Source organism: Takifugu rubripes, chromosome 19, assembly GCF_901000725.2.
Source record: "Takifugu rubripes chromosome 19, fTakRub1.2, whole genome shotgun sequence".
Classification (NCBI taxonomy): domain Eukaryota; kingdom Metazoa; phylum Chordata; class Actinopteri; order Tetraodontiformes; family Tetraodontidae; genus Takifugu; species Takifugu rubripes.
This window is the reverse complement of record NC_042303.1, coordinates 13,377,088-13,392,798: the sequence shown is the minus strand read 5'-3', so window position 1 is coordinate 13,392,798 and position 15,711 is coordinate 13,377,088. Positions and strand designations below refer to the sequence as shown.

The window sequence follows — 15,711 nt, the reverse complement described above, 5'->3', positions numbered from 1 at the left end:
CAGGGTATGGAACTGGGTAATGGATTCTGTCTATGAAAGTCCTGACAAATACAGCAAAGCATGTGTGTGTGTGTGTGTAAGGGGGGGGGCGTCGTGATGAACAATGGCCATTAAAAGCTGCCGCCCACGGTCATCTGATGCACCTCGGGATAAACAGGAGGCAACTCCATGTGACCTCCCTCATTAACAGAAGAAGACGGACGCCGCGGCAGAAGTGTGTTGCGTTGACAAACAAACGGTCAAAACGTGAAATCCCCCCGCGACCTCATCAGCGAAGAGGCGCCGTTGGATCCGCTGTGCTTCTCAGATCTGGTCATTTCTGTATTTGCAGCCTCACGCGGCGAAAACACAAATACGTCAACTGGAATGTTGTCGTCGGAGCGGAGAACGCCAGGGAGCGCCCGGCGTTAATGAAGGGCCGCGGGTATTCAGCAGCTTTAGCTTTGCTTGGTTTGAGGTCACTCGGGTCGATTTTCAACTGTTAGTGACATCACTCATCTGATATTTACAGGAACGTGGGTTTCATGTCACCTAAATATTGAACTTTCGAGAGCTCCATCCTTCTAAACCCCGTTTATTGTGTTTGAAATCTCTGCGTTTTCTTCCAAAACCTTTACTGCCGCTGCCTTGAAGACCTTCGTGTTTTAATGAGAAACCAGCAGCCTTTGACACGTGACCACTGAGCCGTCCTTCCCTTCCATCCGTCCACCCTCACCTCTGACCCACACACCAGTTCGGACCACTGACCTCTCTGTCCAGGCCGGCAGCCACCGTAACGATGTCCCCGGTCTCGCTGTTGATGGTGAACATGTTGGGGATGGGGCTGTGGGGCGTCTGCGACAGGATGCGGTACCGGACCATGCCGTTGGCGGTGGTGGAGTCGTCTGAGTCGGTGGCCGTCACCTGCATCACCGATGAGCCTGTAGAGAGAGCGTTCATTAGCCGGGGACGAGGAGAACAAGGCGGAAATGGGAAGAAAACTAATGAGGGAAGGATGGACATGTGCTCCTTCTACGTCCCCATTCTCCGGACACGTGGCACCATTTTGACTGCAAGACCGGCAGATCTGCTGCTCTTTCACACGGCGCTGCTCTGTCATTTAACGAGCCAGAAGGGCAGAGCTTCCACCCCTGCAAGAGTCCATTTAGTAATGAGCGGCGCTGGATCTTCTGCCTTTTCCACCATCCATTATTACAGCCTTCAGTGGCGCCGCGGCTGCCCATAATGCTCCGCTGCTCTCTGCCTATTTGTCTTAGAATCCCAGATAAACACTGTCATTTAAGGCCGACAGCACATAGCCGATGGTGTGGAAAACCTGTGTGTGTGTGAGTGTGTGAAAAAGCTGTTTATCTGCCGTGCGCATCTGTATGCATGTGCACGTAGCGGGGTGAGGGGGCCCGCGTCCCTGCATCCGCCCTGGCCACAATTAATTGATTTGCATGAGTTTGTCAGCGGATTGCTGACAAAGGCAGCGAGGCAATTAGGGGCACTTTGTGTCAGAGAGAAAAGAGCTCATCCCTCGACTCTCCCAAGGTTCTGTGGAAGTGTCACTTCCCATCAGGCTGCACGCGCGAAACGGGCCCGTTAGCTTGCACCAGCCGAACGGAGGAGTGCCAGAAGAAAGGCAAGAATAACACTTGACAGAAAGAGAAATTAGAGCGCTTGTGTTTCGTGTTCGTTTAACTCTTAACCATTGTCCCGGAAGTGGCTCCAAAACCAATCCATTAGCTCTCCGGTTACCTCGGCTGGCACCTGGAGGGTGGTGAGTGCCACGCTGGGCAGGCGGCAGAGCTGCAATTATCATATCAAAGCGGCAAAACGAGTGCCGAGGAGAGTAAAAGAAAGAGAGCGTTTGATTCCAAAACTCCCGGATGACTTGTACAAAGCAGGGGGGCTGGTTCCCCCGCGAGGGTCTGCTGCCACTCCTCTGAGCAGCTAAACGTATTAGCCGCTGCAGAACCAACCCCAGACGGAGAAATCCTCCTCATCTATCAGCGCAGAGGATTCAGTGATGCGGTGATTTTACATCCGGGGATGGGGAAGGGGGTTCTGCACCTGAAAGGGTTAATCCCTGAGCCTTTTTTTAAATTCCTCTTTAATTTGAAGATTAATTCCAAATCCTAATTGCTTTTCCCACCAAAACCGCTGGAGCTGTAAAGGTGGTTGCGGCAGGGGGGCTGATGCCGTTGGCTGCTCCGCTCACGTGATTTGCCGGCGAAGCCGATCCGCAGCCTTGACATTAGTGAGCCACAGCCGACCCCCCCACACCAATTAGTGGGATGGTGAGCAAGAAAAAGAGACAGATGTAGGAAGCAGCAAGACGAAGGAAACGACGTAGTGACGGGAAGGAGAGACTGGAAAGCAGAGAAACAAGGTGAAGTGTGAAAATGAGGTGTGTGTGTGCAGTTATAAATAAAAAAGATGATTATTTGTGTTCACACAGTTCTCCAACCCCATGTTTTGGGATGATAGTGTATTCCCCTGATTGGTCTCTGGGGGGCGCCATCTGCTGATTCTATAACAAGGACTTTAACCCTTTTAAAAGCAGCCTTGAGCAATTCAAAGCTATGGATACGATGGCTGATGACCACCTGATTGAATTTGGAATGAGTCGGCATGACTCCGGGATTTTCTCCACCACGAGCATGGTGCTAGCTAGCATGGAGGTAGCTAGCAAGCTTTATTGTGTGTAATGACTGAGCCAAAGTGCGTACAGAGGAGAGTCTATGGGGAATAAAACGGCTGTTTCCATTGTTCTTGTATCTATAAAGGTTAAAATGACAGCATGAACATAAGATCAGTACGCATAGGTTAAGGTAATGTCATCCCCGCTGTCAGCCATCCAGAAGAACAGAACATTCCAAGACACAGAACATTCCACTTTTTGGTGGAGCAATGAAGACAGCAGCGGTGGAGGAGACAACCTGTCAAGTCATTTCCTGCGCAGCCTTAAATGGAGCCTGTTGTGGGTATTCAAAGACCTTTAATACAAAGGAGATGACAAGAGTGCAGCTCCCACCTTAACTAATCTCACCTTGTGATGACAGCACGCTCATCGGGCCCAATGCGGTTACTAAGCAACATGCGAGTTATATATATGGTTTGATGTGAATATCACTTTTTATTTTGTGTTGAGCTGATTCGGAAATATTAAATTTGACGCGGTGAGCCGAACATGCAGAATGAAATAAAGAGGACTTTGTTAACACTAATGGACAGAACGCCGATGGGCGACTGGAGTGTGGAGCAAAGCTGGGAGAGTTAGCGGAGCGGAGCGGCGCGACGCAGCCCACGCTCCCTCCTGGGGGAGGACAAACCGAGTGTGCGAGAAGATGCTCCGCTGCTGGGTTTCATCTCCTATGCTCATTTCCGAAAGGAAGCGACTGGCCTTTCGCTCCGGGGAGGGAAGGGGGGGCCGCATGACACTGAGGTGAACTGTGGAGTCAGGCGAGGGCTCGTCGCTTGAGTCCAGGACATTTTGTTTCACAGCCTCAGAGATGGGACAGAAGCAGCTGCAGAGGCTGAGCCGAGAGTCACACCCACCTTTTTAGGAATTATCAAGATTCCCCGGATAAACCGCCCTTTATTCCTGAGTTACCTCCATTTATTTTCCATTAAGGAGAGTGTCACGTAGTGTTTTGTCACAAATGATTACCCTCGCTAATGAAATTAGTCGCAGGCTTGCTGGATGTGGTGCGACGGGCCCAGTGGCAGACAGATGAGCGAGGCTGTTGGTAGCGACGGCTTCCAGACAGAATCGGTGATATTTAGGTGTCCGGATGTGGGATTCGTACAGCTGCGTTCACATCTGCAGTTCATTTAGCACGCCATTTGAGAGGAAAGGTACACAGGAAGCGCTGCGGCACGTTATCATCGGAGCGGACACGTGCCGCCATAAATGAAACAGCGAGATCCTACTGACGATTTCATCCTTCCTTTGCCGAGAGCTTCAGCTCCCGTCTTCCGAGGCTTCTGCCGACCGTGTTATTCTTCTTTGTTGGTCAGCTTCTATTCCGGGCAGATGTCCGCTGGGATGCGGCGGTGAACAGATGGATCGATGATACCATTTTCGACGTTCCTTCTCTCCGCCAACCTTGAAAACCTGTTTGTTTCATGCTTCCGTCGCTAATTATTAAGATATAGTGTCTGTCTAACTTAAGTTATGCTTGAAGAAAAATGAAAGTGCTGCACCGGGTCAGAACACGGGACTAAAATTGATTTTAATTTGATGTCGATAAATTGCATTGCTTCAGATGTATATTCCGCTGTGGGCTCTGTCATTGGGAATGTTGGAACTCCGCTGATAAAAACATCCCCTTCTTTACTAAACAGCTTCTCATTTGGGTTCTGGCCCAGCGTTGGTGCTACAGGGGAGGGAAAAAGGCATAAATGTGGCCAGAAGTGTATAAAGAAATCTCTTTGAACCTACACAGAAGATTAGATTCCCGTCTTTCTTGATTTCTTTGCTAAACAGCCAATTAGGCAAGCTGAGCTTTCAAGCCTGTTTTTCTAATTAAACTCAATTCAGAGTCTGATGATTGAACCGCCGAAGACAAAAAACAAAAAAGCGAGCAGCACTTTACACAAAAGAAGCGTTTTCTCCGTTTTTGCATGCCGCAAAACAAAAGGCTGAAAGCCTTCCTGTGGATTGTGCAATTTACTATATTTCCTGTTAATTACAGTGTTTCTGAGTCAAAGTTTTACGTTGTCATCGCCTGTTCATTTCAAACCAAGCCGAGAATATCAACGAGGGGAGGAAAAAAAAATAGAGAAAGTAGCTTTTCCGAAATCTGCCCTTGCTAATTAGGAGCTCTGTATGTAGACTCATGCTCCAATGAGGAGTAACCGGCAGCGTCTCCTCCTCCTTGCACGCTCCACGGTTCCTCAATCGTACATCCATACACCCGCCGCGCGGACCACATGTTTGTGTATTGTTTACAAATCCCCCCGAGATTAAACTTTGCAGCAGATCGGCGCCTGGAAGCCGTAAAGACAGACGCAGGCAGGTCCTGGGGGCCTGATTGTTAGAACAAGAGTTCTTCCAGTCGAAACATGAAAGTTCCTCCCGCCTTGCCTTCTCATCCCGGGCTTTGCACTGACCCAGAGCCCGCTGATTCTGACTGAAGGTTTACATCCCTCCATGCTCCACGGAATCTGATAATGATCCGTCCGCCCCCCCCCCCCCCCTCCGATGCTGCAACAAAGAAACTGGCGAGCTCACCCTCGACTGAACCAGAGGGAAACTTCAAGCGCCGGGCCGAAACCCACAACTCGGAATGTCGGCCGGCTGCGCCAGGTCCGAGTTTATTTGAGAACGCGTGAGAAAGATCGAAGTTAGGGTTTTCTGTAAGGTCCGGTGGGGACAGAGAAGGGAGGAAGACTCTGAAAAACAAACCAAGCTTAAGCGGGAACATGATGTAGTCCCCGACGGCACACGCTTCCGCGGCTATTTGTTGAATTCACAACTCCATCCTCACAGCGGAACAATAACGGAAGCGAGGAATTTAAGGTGATAACTGCAGAAAAATGTCCCTTCTATGTTTCTCTGAGAACTGGAGGCTCTGCAGAACATTTCATAATTGTATCTCTTGTCTGCTGAAGCATATTCAAATGAGGACTATCTGAACAACTTAATGGGGAAAAAAAGGCTTTAGAATGGGAAAAAAATGACAAAAATTCACAAAATAACAGCTCCTGAGCGACAAAGGCGGACTCTGGAGGACTGCTGATGGGTTTGGACACAACTCAGACGCCTTTGTGATTAAAGCAGGCTAGCATGCTAGCAACAGACAGCCTGCTGTCGGGGCGTTCGGCCATTTGCAGACGTTATTTAGCCACATTTGCGCTGCTCTATCCTCATCTATTATTCAGCCAGGCTACTGCATTAAAAGTTATTACAGCTGAGAGACTGTGCTTAAAAAAAATGCACACTTCCTGAATTAATGCCGTGTTTCTGTGAGACTCCCTCAATTAATGCTGAGACTTATGTGCATTCGGTGATGCTTCGAAAAAGAAGCATCACACTTTCATTTGGAAAAACACGGACATTTATTGTTTGTTTTTACCTGGTTTGGAGCCTTCGGCCACGGAGCCGTTGTACACCTGATTCTGGAACTCGGGCCGATTGTCGTTCATGTCGATCACATATATGTACAGGTCGATGGGATTCTCCACCTGGTTTCCGTTCATGTCCACGGCGTGAGCTCGCAGCTGTGGGTGCAGAAAACACAGGGGTCACAGGGGTCAGTGCTGATTTTCTACATGAATTGAGGCTCCGGACGGCTGCCGGAAACCCTGCTGGCTGTCTGGAGCCCAACAAACTCCAACTTTGTTAATTGGCAACTTCATTCAACTGGCAAATGCTCCGTGTCACGTCTGCCAACAGGGCACGAGCACCCACCGCGATCTTGGCGAGGACGGCGGCGACACAGAAAGGTGCTGAAATGTTCGGAATACACAAACAAAACCTTTTTAGTTGACGGTGCAGCAGGAAGCCTGAAGAGAAGGGGGATAAAAAGCATCAGAGAGGTGGCCCCGGTCACGCGGCCTCTCTTTGGTCTGGAAAATGTGCGTGGGAGCTTCAACCACCAAATGGCTACTGTGACACCCCCCCCCCCGGGCCCTTCCTGCGATTTCACAGGTGCAACAAAGGAGGGAGCGGAAGAAAGGCGTAAAATGCAGCAAGACGCTGGGAAAAAAGGCAAATGGGATGAGAATTAGAGGGACTGAGCCCAGTGTGAGCAAATGAGAGAGGTAAACACAAAGAGGCGGCAAGGGGGGGGGGGACACAGAGGACTGGCAGAAGCAATCATCGTCTACTGTCTGATGTCTTAATTTGCGCCGCCACCATTACACACTCGCCACTCCCCACCAATCCACGCTAATGACATCAAATGTAAGGCGAGGCTTTGTAATTGCCCCCGAAGCCACACCGGCACTCGTCATGACTCTCATCCTCCACAGGAGCATCGTTCCACCGGAGGAGGGCTGTTGTCTCGTCTGTCACCTCACAGTCGAGGAGAGAGAGCTGCAGCTCTACAGGAAGTCCTGATGCATCGTGGGACGCCAGGACTGAGGCGCGGCAAGCGCCCACCAGCCAAACACGACTCAATGCGTTGGCTTTTTTGCCAGCGCGTCAGGACACGCACCACAAAAAGTGGTGTAAAAGAAACGAGTTCACATCTTAAACTGGATTATTGTTGTGGTCCCAGTACACATGCGCAACACTGGAATCAATTTATTGATAAAATGACGTCGCCTCAGCCAGGATAGGCAGCTAATTGCACTTTCATTTTCTTGTCGGACAATTTCTAGTGCACCTACGACCTCAGAGACACAACTAGTCAATAGTGAGCTAGCTGGTGCAAAGTGTGTTTATCCATCAAAAAAACAACTCCAGTTTTTCCACATTCGGACGGCTTCTGCTGTTGACGCTCCTCTGCTTCCTGAGCTCTGATTTGACACGTTGCGTTGGAGTATGCATGAAACCAGGGACGGGTCCAGGGATGCTCGCCTCATGTGAAAGCATCGGCGCTCTTAAAGGCCGTCCACACCAGCCACCGATACGCAACGCAGAAAAACCCAAACTCAACTCAAACATCGGGTTCTGCCGACGAACGAAAATGTCCCAATATAGACACTGATTTTTACATCTCTGTGGTGTTTTCTTCTGAGGTCTGATAACAGTGATAAACAATAAGGTTTTTGACTCCATTTAAACTCGGTGATGGGCCCCAAAGGTCCTGATGGTGTAAATCCTAGTCCGGTCAAAAGTACTATTGCTATCGGCGAGTACTCAAGAGCGCGTGCTCGTACATGGTTAAAGAAAAGGTGGTCTGGAGCATGCCTCGGTGGAACGGCTCACCCGTTCCAGGCGTGGATCGATTAGCAGTCCGGGATTGATTAGCAGTCTGGGATCAATTAGCAGTCCTGTTGAGATGTCAGCTCATCCTTCGACTAAAGTTATACAAACCTCCCGGATGCTTCCGTGTCAGCCAATCACAACCTCAATTAACATCCAAATACCAAATCAGATACCTCAGAGGAAATGACAGTATACAGAAAATTATGTTTGTAGGAGTGAAAGAAATGATCGATAGGATTCACCAGCGTGTGGCAGTTTCATGAGCAGGGAAAGTATACAAGATAAATAGCTTTTTTTCCATACACATATATTTATGTTATCATTTGTATTTTGGGGTCTGGAGGTCAATCAATACAGAACACCAGAAGACCTTTGTGTAAAACAGACACGCTGTGTCCAAACTTTGGAGGAAGTGCATCAGTAGTAAATATTTCAGACCTTTTTACTCGCTTGAAGTTTTCTGAGCCCTGCGGACTTTAAAGAATAAAGAAGTTTGGGCTGGAGACGGCCCTCCTCACCTCCCAGATCACGTCTCCCCCGGCGCTGATCTGTCAAAAACAGTAGCTTTGTCTCTGTTTGCACATGAAACTGGACCTAATGAGCAACGTCTGGCCGGCTTTGGCGGCGCAGCGGCCCAGAGAACTCGCCGCTAACGTGGAAGCAAAATAAAAACGCGGGCTGCGTTCTCTTCGACCGTATATCACAAGCGGCATTTGTCCACAGGAGGCTGAACAGTTCAATCTAAAATGACTTCGGACCAACACGGTGTTCTCACCCCGGGAAGTGCGGGGCTGGTTGCTGAGTGGCCGTCTTTTCCCAGGGACCAGTAACCTCGCCGCTTTATTGATCCCAATTTGCTGGTTGAGAGTAAGAGCAGCGGTGGAGGGACAAGAAACCCAGCAGCAGCTAACAAAAGGTTCAGCTCAAACTACTAAATGAAACACACACGGAAACGCACGTCACTGCGTGTGTGTGTGTGTGTGGGTACTGCTGAGCATGCACTCAGTCAGCAAAGGGATCGACTCTCTTTTATTCTGCCCGTGCTCTCAGATGGGACAGACCATTTGAATTTGCTCTACCACCAGCAGCACGGACCATCTATCATGGAGACAGGGACGTGGACGCTGCGGCCAAACCTGCCACGTGTGTTTATGAACTAATGACCCAGCCGAGTCCGACGCCGGGCTCCATATTCATTTACGGGTTCACAAAGCTGTTTAACCCGAGACTTCAGACGGGCTTATTGTGAAGTCAAGCTCTGTGTGTCTGTGTGTGTGTGTATGTGTGTGAGAGAGAGAGAGACAGAAAATGTGTGTGTGTTTTACATTCGGCATTAAAATGCATCTACACATACATGTCAAGTGGTTTGTGATCAATGGTAATCTCACATCCCTGTTGTATACACTGAATAAAACAGACACACACACACACACACACACGCACGCACACACACACACACACGCATACAAACATGCATCCTCATACTTCTACCATTGTAAGAACTCTCAAAGACGTGCTACATTTCCCCAGATCCCCATGCTAACCTAGCCCAACCCCAAACCTGACCCTAATCTTACCCCAAAGCTGAACCTAATCTGAACATTAAAACCAAGTGTGAATGCTCAAACAACCATCGGAACCTGTGAGGACCAGCCAAACTGTCCTCACCTCCCCAACAGGTCCTCACTTTGATGATGAAACTGATATTACGGTCCCCAACATGTGTAAGAAAACACACACCTACACACACTGAACGGCCAAATGTCCATTCTTTCACACTTCTTTCTTTCAGACTGGGAAGTGGTGGCCCAGTCTGTTGGGGGGCTGGGCTGAGACGTGGTGGGGTCACGGTTCAAGCCCTGGTGCTGACATGGTAGTGAGTGGAGGTACCAGAACACCTTCAGAGCGCTGCCAAGGTACCCGTGATGAAGGGAACCTGCTCGGAAAGAGCTCTGAAATGAGTTGGAGACTCATCCGGGGGTGTACCCTGCCTTCACCCTCCCCGTGACCCTGAAAGGGACGAAGTGGTCTTTTCACATGGTTGATCTCCGCTGAGCTTCCCTTTGTGACGGAACCGACCTGGCACGAGCAAAATGATGCGGGTCAATCTTTTCCTGCATCCACCTCACCTACGGGTGTGCCTGTGCAGTTACCAAGGCAACGACGTGGACTGATTGGACAGTTGTCACCCCGATAGATCTCAACGGAGAGAAACCATTTCATTATTACCGGATTTCCGAGGACGAATGGGTTGTTTGGCATTAGCCGGGTGTGTTTTAAGGGTGTGTGACGTCCCTCCTCCATCCACAGTTCTCTGAATTACATGCTTTACCTCGGTGTTACATTTACTCATTCAGGGAGCTGAAACACTGTTCTCTGACAGCTCTGCAGCACAAACACGCCATTTACATCACCGGAGACTATAATCCACTCTGCTGTGACTCCTCGTTATCACAGGGGACTTCAGTTGAGTGGGTGGGCTTCCGCGTCTTCCAGGACGCCATTGCAGCCGCGCACGCCACGGTCCATCTCCGACCGCTGTCTGACTGGTGGGATCTCAAAAGCGCCCTCAATTACAGCACCACCTCGGACTCCTTTATTCACGGAGCTCCTGCTAGCTCCCAGCGGATCCCTGCCCATTACCGCCCACTCCTACAAAGGATGCGCTGTCCACAAAAACGTCACATATCTTTGTCCGCACAGCGTCGGTTTAGGCGGCTCTGGAAGCAGGAGGATCTACAGAGACATCAGGAGCTCAGGTGTCGAAAGGGCAACACCCAAAATTAAGATCCCCATCAGATCCCAGTCTGCACAACTGGTACTGCTCTGCTGTCATAGCATCTCTCTCACATTGTGGCCTTTTTCACACTAAGATGCCATAATTACTCATATAATGATAATATAATGCTCTCATATTCTCTAGCATAACTCCTGCCTGCTCTTTATTAATATGTGGCATTTTGGTGTTTTTTTTAAATCATTTTTACATCCATTCAAATAGATAAAGATGCTCTATTTTAGCAAATCATTTTAAGCTCCACACATAATGAAAGTCAGAGCTAATTTATAAGGACAGAGAAAATCCAGAGGTCTGTGGACGAGGCGTGTCTTTGTCCATCATCGCGGTTCGTCCTGGGAATTCACCCAAACATGCAGAGATTTCAATTAAACCGACTGCACGCTTCGACTCCCTCCAGCCTCGCCACCACCCACTCCTCCACGCCGCGTTTAATGAACACACATCATGCATCATTTAGCATTCGATGCCCGTATGTCTGCTGGAAGGAACAAAGACAACAGTTTTCCTGCATTTCCACCACCCCAAATGCAGCAAAACGTGCGTGTGTGTGTGTGTGTGTGTGTGTGTGTGTGTGTGTGTGTGTGTGTGAGACGGCTGAAGTAAGTGCTGTGTACTTTTCTGAGGGATTCATCAGCGTTCCGCGGCTGGCTCCGGCATCAGCAGTGCCGGGAATGGCTGCTGTGAAGGTATGTAGGATACAGTGAGCGGGCTGGAGGAAGCCAGAGACGGAGGCAGGAATGAAATGTGGATGATGAAACGGAAAGGCGAAATGGGGGATAATGAGTCAGACAGAACTGGGGCAATGAGGAGGAAGAGAAACGCTTGTTTTTCTCACATGGAAGGAGGCCCTGTCCTCTCTGTCGAGGGGCTGTGTGACAAACATGTTGCCGCTGATGGGGTCGATGTTATAGATGCCGCTCGGCGGCTGATCGGCGCCGGCTCCCGTGATGCTGTAGCGGATCCCCACGTCCTTGTCCTGATCTGAGCGGATCTGGAAGCAGAACACAACACAAAGAAAGATTTTTTTCAGTGAGCCGTTTGACCTGGATTGTCACAATCCTCATGCGCAAAAAAACAACACAACAATAACCCGAGCGACAAATTAACGTCGAAAAACCCGTTTCGGAATGAGACGGGAAGTTTATGGAATGCGTGGGAACACATTGAACTTCCAGCCTGAGGAAGACGACTGAAACTGAACAATATGGGGTGAGCAGACGAGCTGGAACAGCTCATCCGACCTGTTGCATGTAGAGTTTACAAGCTAGAAGGCAAGCAGCAAAAAAGGTTTTTGTCTCCGCGTAGCCTCGCTGGGAACAGCTTCGGCGCCATCTCACACACTGTTCTACATGCGGCGACTACAGAGAGACGACTTATAACCGCTGCGGCAGCAAAACCAGCCTGGAAAATGTTTGTCCACCCAGACAAAAGGGAGATAGCAGCGGCTCTTTCTGCCGCATTGATTTTCATTAGCCTTAAAGGCGTCTGGCTGCACGACGCCGCAGCTCAAGAAATGAAAGCGACTTTAATCACCGGACCTCATTCTCTATTGGGAGTAAACACACAAAGGCCGTGACCTCTTGACCTTCTTCATTATTATTTTCCTTTCATTCCTTTTAATTTCACTCCATTATTGGGCACGCACCCTTCATCACCAGCTGATAAAATTCTGATTTAACGTGGAGGAAAATGACAAATTCAACCAACCTGCTGCCGCACACAGACACACAACAAATGAAGTCATATTCCTGTAAAACTATTGTAGATCCTATTATAATCTATAAGATCGTTTTAGCACTCATCATCACATCACTGCAGAACATATAAACCATAACTGGACTTTTACGGAGGATCTGGGACTTCCATATGGGATCCATGAGAGTGTCACATGGCCAAGAATGTCCATATGGGAATAACTCATCAGTGCCACTGTGCTGCATTTTCCATATCGACACCACCCGATATGACTGAAAACACAGATTTCTGTCTGTCAAATGTCTGTTCTAAGTGCGTTTTCATGGTTGTTACAGTGAAAACAAAAGAAATCATTTCACCGCGCTCCGTTCCCCCCGTTATAAATGACTCTGGTCTCCGGGGACAGCGATCAAGATCGGCAAAATCAAATTAATTCATCCAGTTAGCAGCGAGAGCGGCTCCTGCATTAAATAGCTCTGAGTACGACATCCGAAGCATTCCTGCCTCGGTCTCTGTGCTCTTCATCACATTTTCCATGACTTCACGTGCTCCCCTTCCAGAACCATCCTACATGCCCCCCCGCAGGCTCCAGTGTGGAGCGATGTACATTCAAGTACGGCACGCTCAGGTTCCTCTGCTGTCACAGGAGCACTGCGGCATGAGAATAACACCGTGGGGCGAATTGTATCATAGTTTCAAGACACCCACCATCTGCCAATCAAGGAAGAAAAAAGCGAGGCATAAATAATCCCCTAATTTCATTATTCACCCTCATTATCGGAGTCATCTGTTCGGATAACTGACAGATAACGTGGAGCAGAACAAATGGATTATGTCCCGTAATAAGCTCCACTTTTCTTATGACGAGGCCCACCTGAGCCCCCCCCCCGTGCACGACACCAGCACGGGGGGGGGGGGGTACACTGCTGAGTGTGTGTACATGTGTGTCTCTGCGGGGAAGAACGTGCACAGCGTGGATCAACAGGGGCGGCCCAGGTCAATAATTCATCGGCTGTGGAGGGGAACTGGCCGAACCAAGTGCCCCCCCCCTCATCGGAGCGCTTGAAGTGGATCTCAAGCGGCTGCACGTCGGGGCAACATCCCCCAGGAGGAGGCAACAAAGCGCCTGCGTGCCGTTCAGCCTCTCTGCCCGCTCAAGCTTCTACATCGGGGCCACCTGAGACCAAATGTCACATTTGCTGACGTCTGGTAATGAAGAGTCTTTACATCAATAGATTGAATAAATGAAGAAGCATGACTCCTCGCTGTCCTGGGACTTGAAAAGAGTGACATCTACTCGATTGAGCCGTTTGGATTGAATGCTAATGATGAAAGTTGGGTTTTCTATCATTGTCTCGGTTACGCCGGTGGCTCCTGACAGATTTAATGGCCACTAATCACACTAGGAATAGCAGTGCGAGGCAGATGCAAGGGACTTAACAGGCTGTCTGCTGCTGTCAGATCAGACCAGAGCAGACATCAGATAAGTGACCTATTTGTAGTTCTTTGAGAGTGAGTTCCTTGATTACTGACAACTGCTGGAATCCTGCGGGACAGGCTATCAGCGTGAGAAGAAAGATGGAGAGGGATGGAGGCAGCCAGTCACGCCGAGCGAGAGAAACAGGGACTTGGGGAAAAGAAATTGAAAAATTAGTCTTCTGTTGAGCCCACTGGGGTGAGACAAGGCACACAATGAAAATGCAAGCAGCAGAATATGATACAGTTTGGGCCGCTGAGCTAGCCGCCTAATTAGCGCCCTGCGAAGTTTCAGGCTGGCCGAATGTCCGTTAAAGGAGTTGACTCGGCGCCATCAGTCCATTTTATAGAGAAAGTCAGATATCTAAACAGGAACAAATTGGGTGACACCTATTATTTTAGCGGTTGTTGAGCAAAGGAACAAAAAATTCCACATGCAGAGGGAACTAGCATGTGCGGAGCTGCACTCTGCTTCCAGAAAAAGACAATCACTCAACCAGGAAGTTATTAAAGGACAGGGCGCTGCAGGCAGACACATGGGAGCGTGGACATTACTGTGGACCACAGCCTGACACCACAGAATAATGGGACTGTGCAGTTTACACAGCCTGACAGCCCATTTTATATTTCCCCCAAACGTCATCGCTCACCTCACTTTGCCTTCAGAACACAGAACCCTCCCACAGGTGACACAGAACCTAAACCCAGCACAATAAGGACAGTCTTTGACTCCCCAATATTGCTTTATTACCAAGAGGACCAGCCTGGCATCGTTCTGCCAAACCTGTGTAAATGTCACACACGCGGCGGCGGAATTAGGCCCATATAGAAACACTGAGACTGTAAATAAGTGACAATAAGTCAGCAGGCTCCTGTCCATTAGAGCCGATGTCGCAAAGGTCATCTGGTTTCTTGGTCTCAGAGAAGAGTGCGAGCGGTTATTGTTGTACTTGAAGGCTTCCACAGCACGATTATTACGGCGTTGGTGCTCATCAGTCTTTACTCTGGGCATTCTGAAAAAAATGTCCTCTGAAAGTGCAAAGCTGCTCCTGCAACTGTTGTGACCTTCTTCCTTCATGACCTTCAAAACGCTGCTTCAGTCCCAGTTTACTCAAGACCGTTTTCTGCTGTACAACCTAAACTTTAGGCTGTCTGTTTACACCGCAACGGCGTGGTCGGAGCCTGACAAACGGCACGCTTTTTGGCAGTTCGCAAGCATCCAAGTCTCCGTTTCCATGTGAGTGGAGAAAAACGACTTCTGAAAATGCTCCGCGTCTGTCTGCGCGCCTGTTCATGCCCCATATAAAACACGCTGCCAACTAGTGGCCTGTCAGAGGAACTTCGGTGTTTTTCACATGTACATTGCCGCGTTGTCCAATGGTGATGGCGTTGAGAGAGACCTTAAAACACGATAAATGATGGATGAGATGAGTTCCAACTTAGAGCGTTACAGGTTCAAATGAAGTACGCAGCGCAGCATCGTATCTGCTACGCTTAAGCTCAGGTGTTCTCTCATCAGGCAACACAACAAAACTGGTTAAGAATAAAAAAAAAAAGGTTGAGCTTGGCAACATTTCTCAACAGAGGAGGAAAACAGGAAAACTAAAATTGCAAAGGGGTATATTTAGAGAGCAAGTGACGCCCAGAGAATAGACAGGCCCTCGCCGGGGCCGTCTGGCAGCCTCAGTCACGCTTGAGCTGCCGTCACTGTGAAAATTAAAACGGCATCTGCCAAATATTTGGATGCTCTTAATAGAATCTGCGTGGATGCTGCACGTGCCTGCGAGGTGTCCTCAGCACTCCGGAGGAATTTAGACTAAAAGCAAAACACATTTTAAATGGAAGTACGAAGGTTTCGGTATTTGTGTTGTCCAGA

General features: G+C 49.1%; 1 protein-coding gene across 3 annotated transcripts in view; it reads right to left on the bottom strand.

Moving 5' to 3' along the window:
* cdh4 (cadherin 4, type 1, R-cadherin (retinal)) overlaps positions 1–15,711 on the bottom strand; it is a 126,300-nt gene that overhangs the window by 15,638 nt on the left and 94,951 nt on the right. For all 3 annotated transcript variants that reach the window (XM_029826483.1, XM_029826484.1, XM_029826485.1), the window contains 3 exons: positions 11,500–11,655; positions 6,066–6,210; positions 748–920 (listed from right to left, as the gene is read on the bottom strand). In XM_029826483.1, the coding sequence (XP_029682343.1) occupies positions 748–920; positions 6,066–6,210; positions 11,500–11,655 (474 nt within the window). The remainder of the gene's footprint in view (positions 1–747; positions 921–6,065; positions 6,211–11,499; positions 11,656–15,711) is intronic.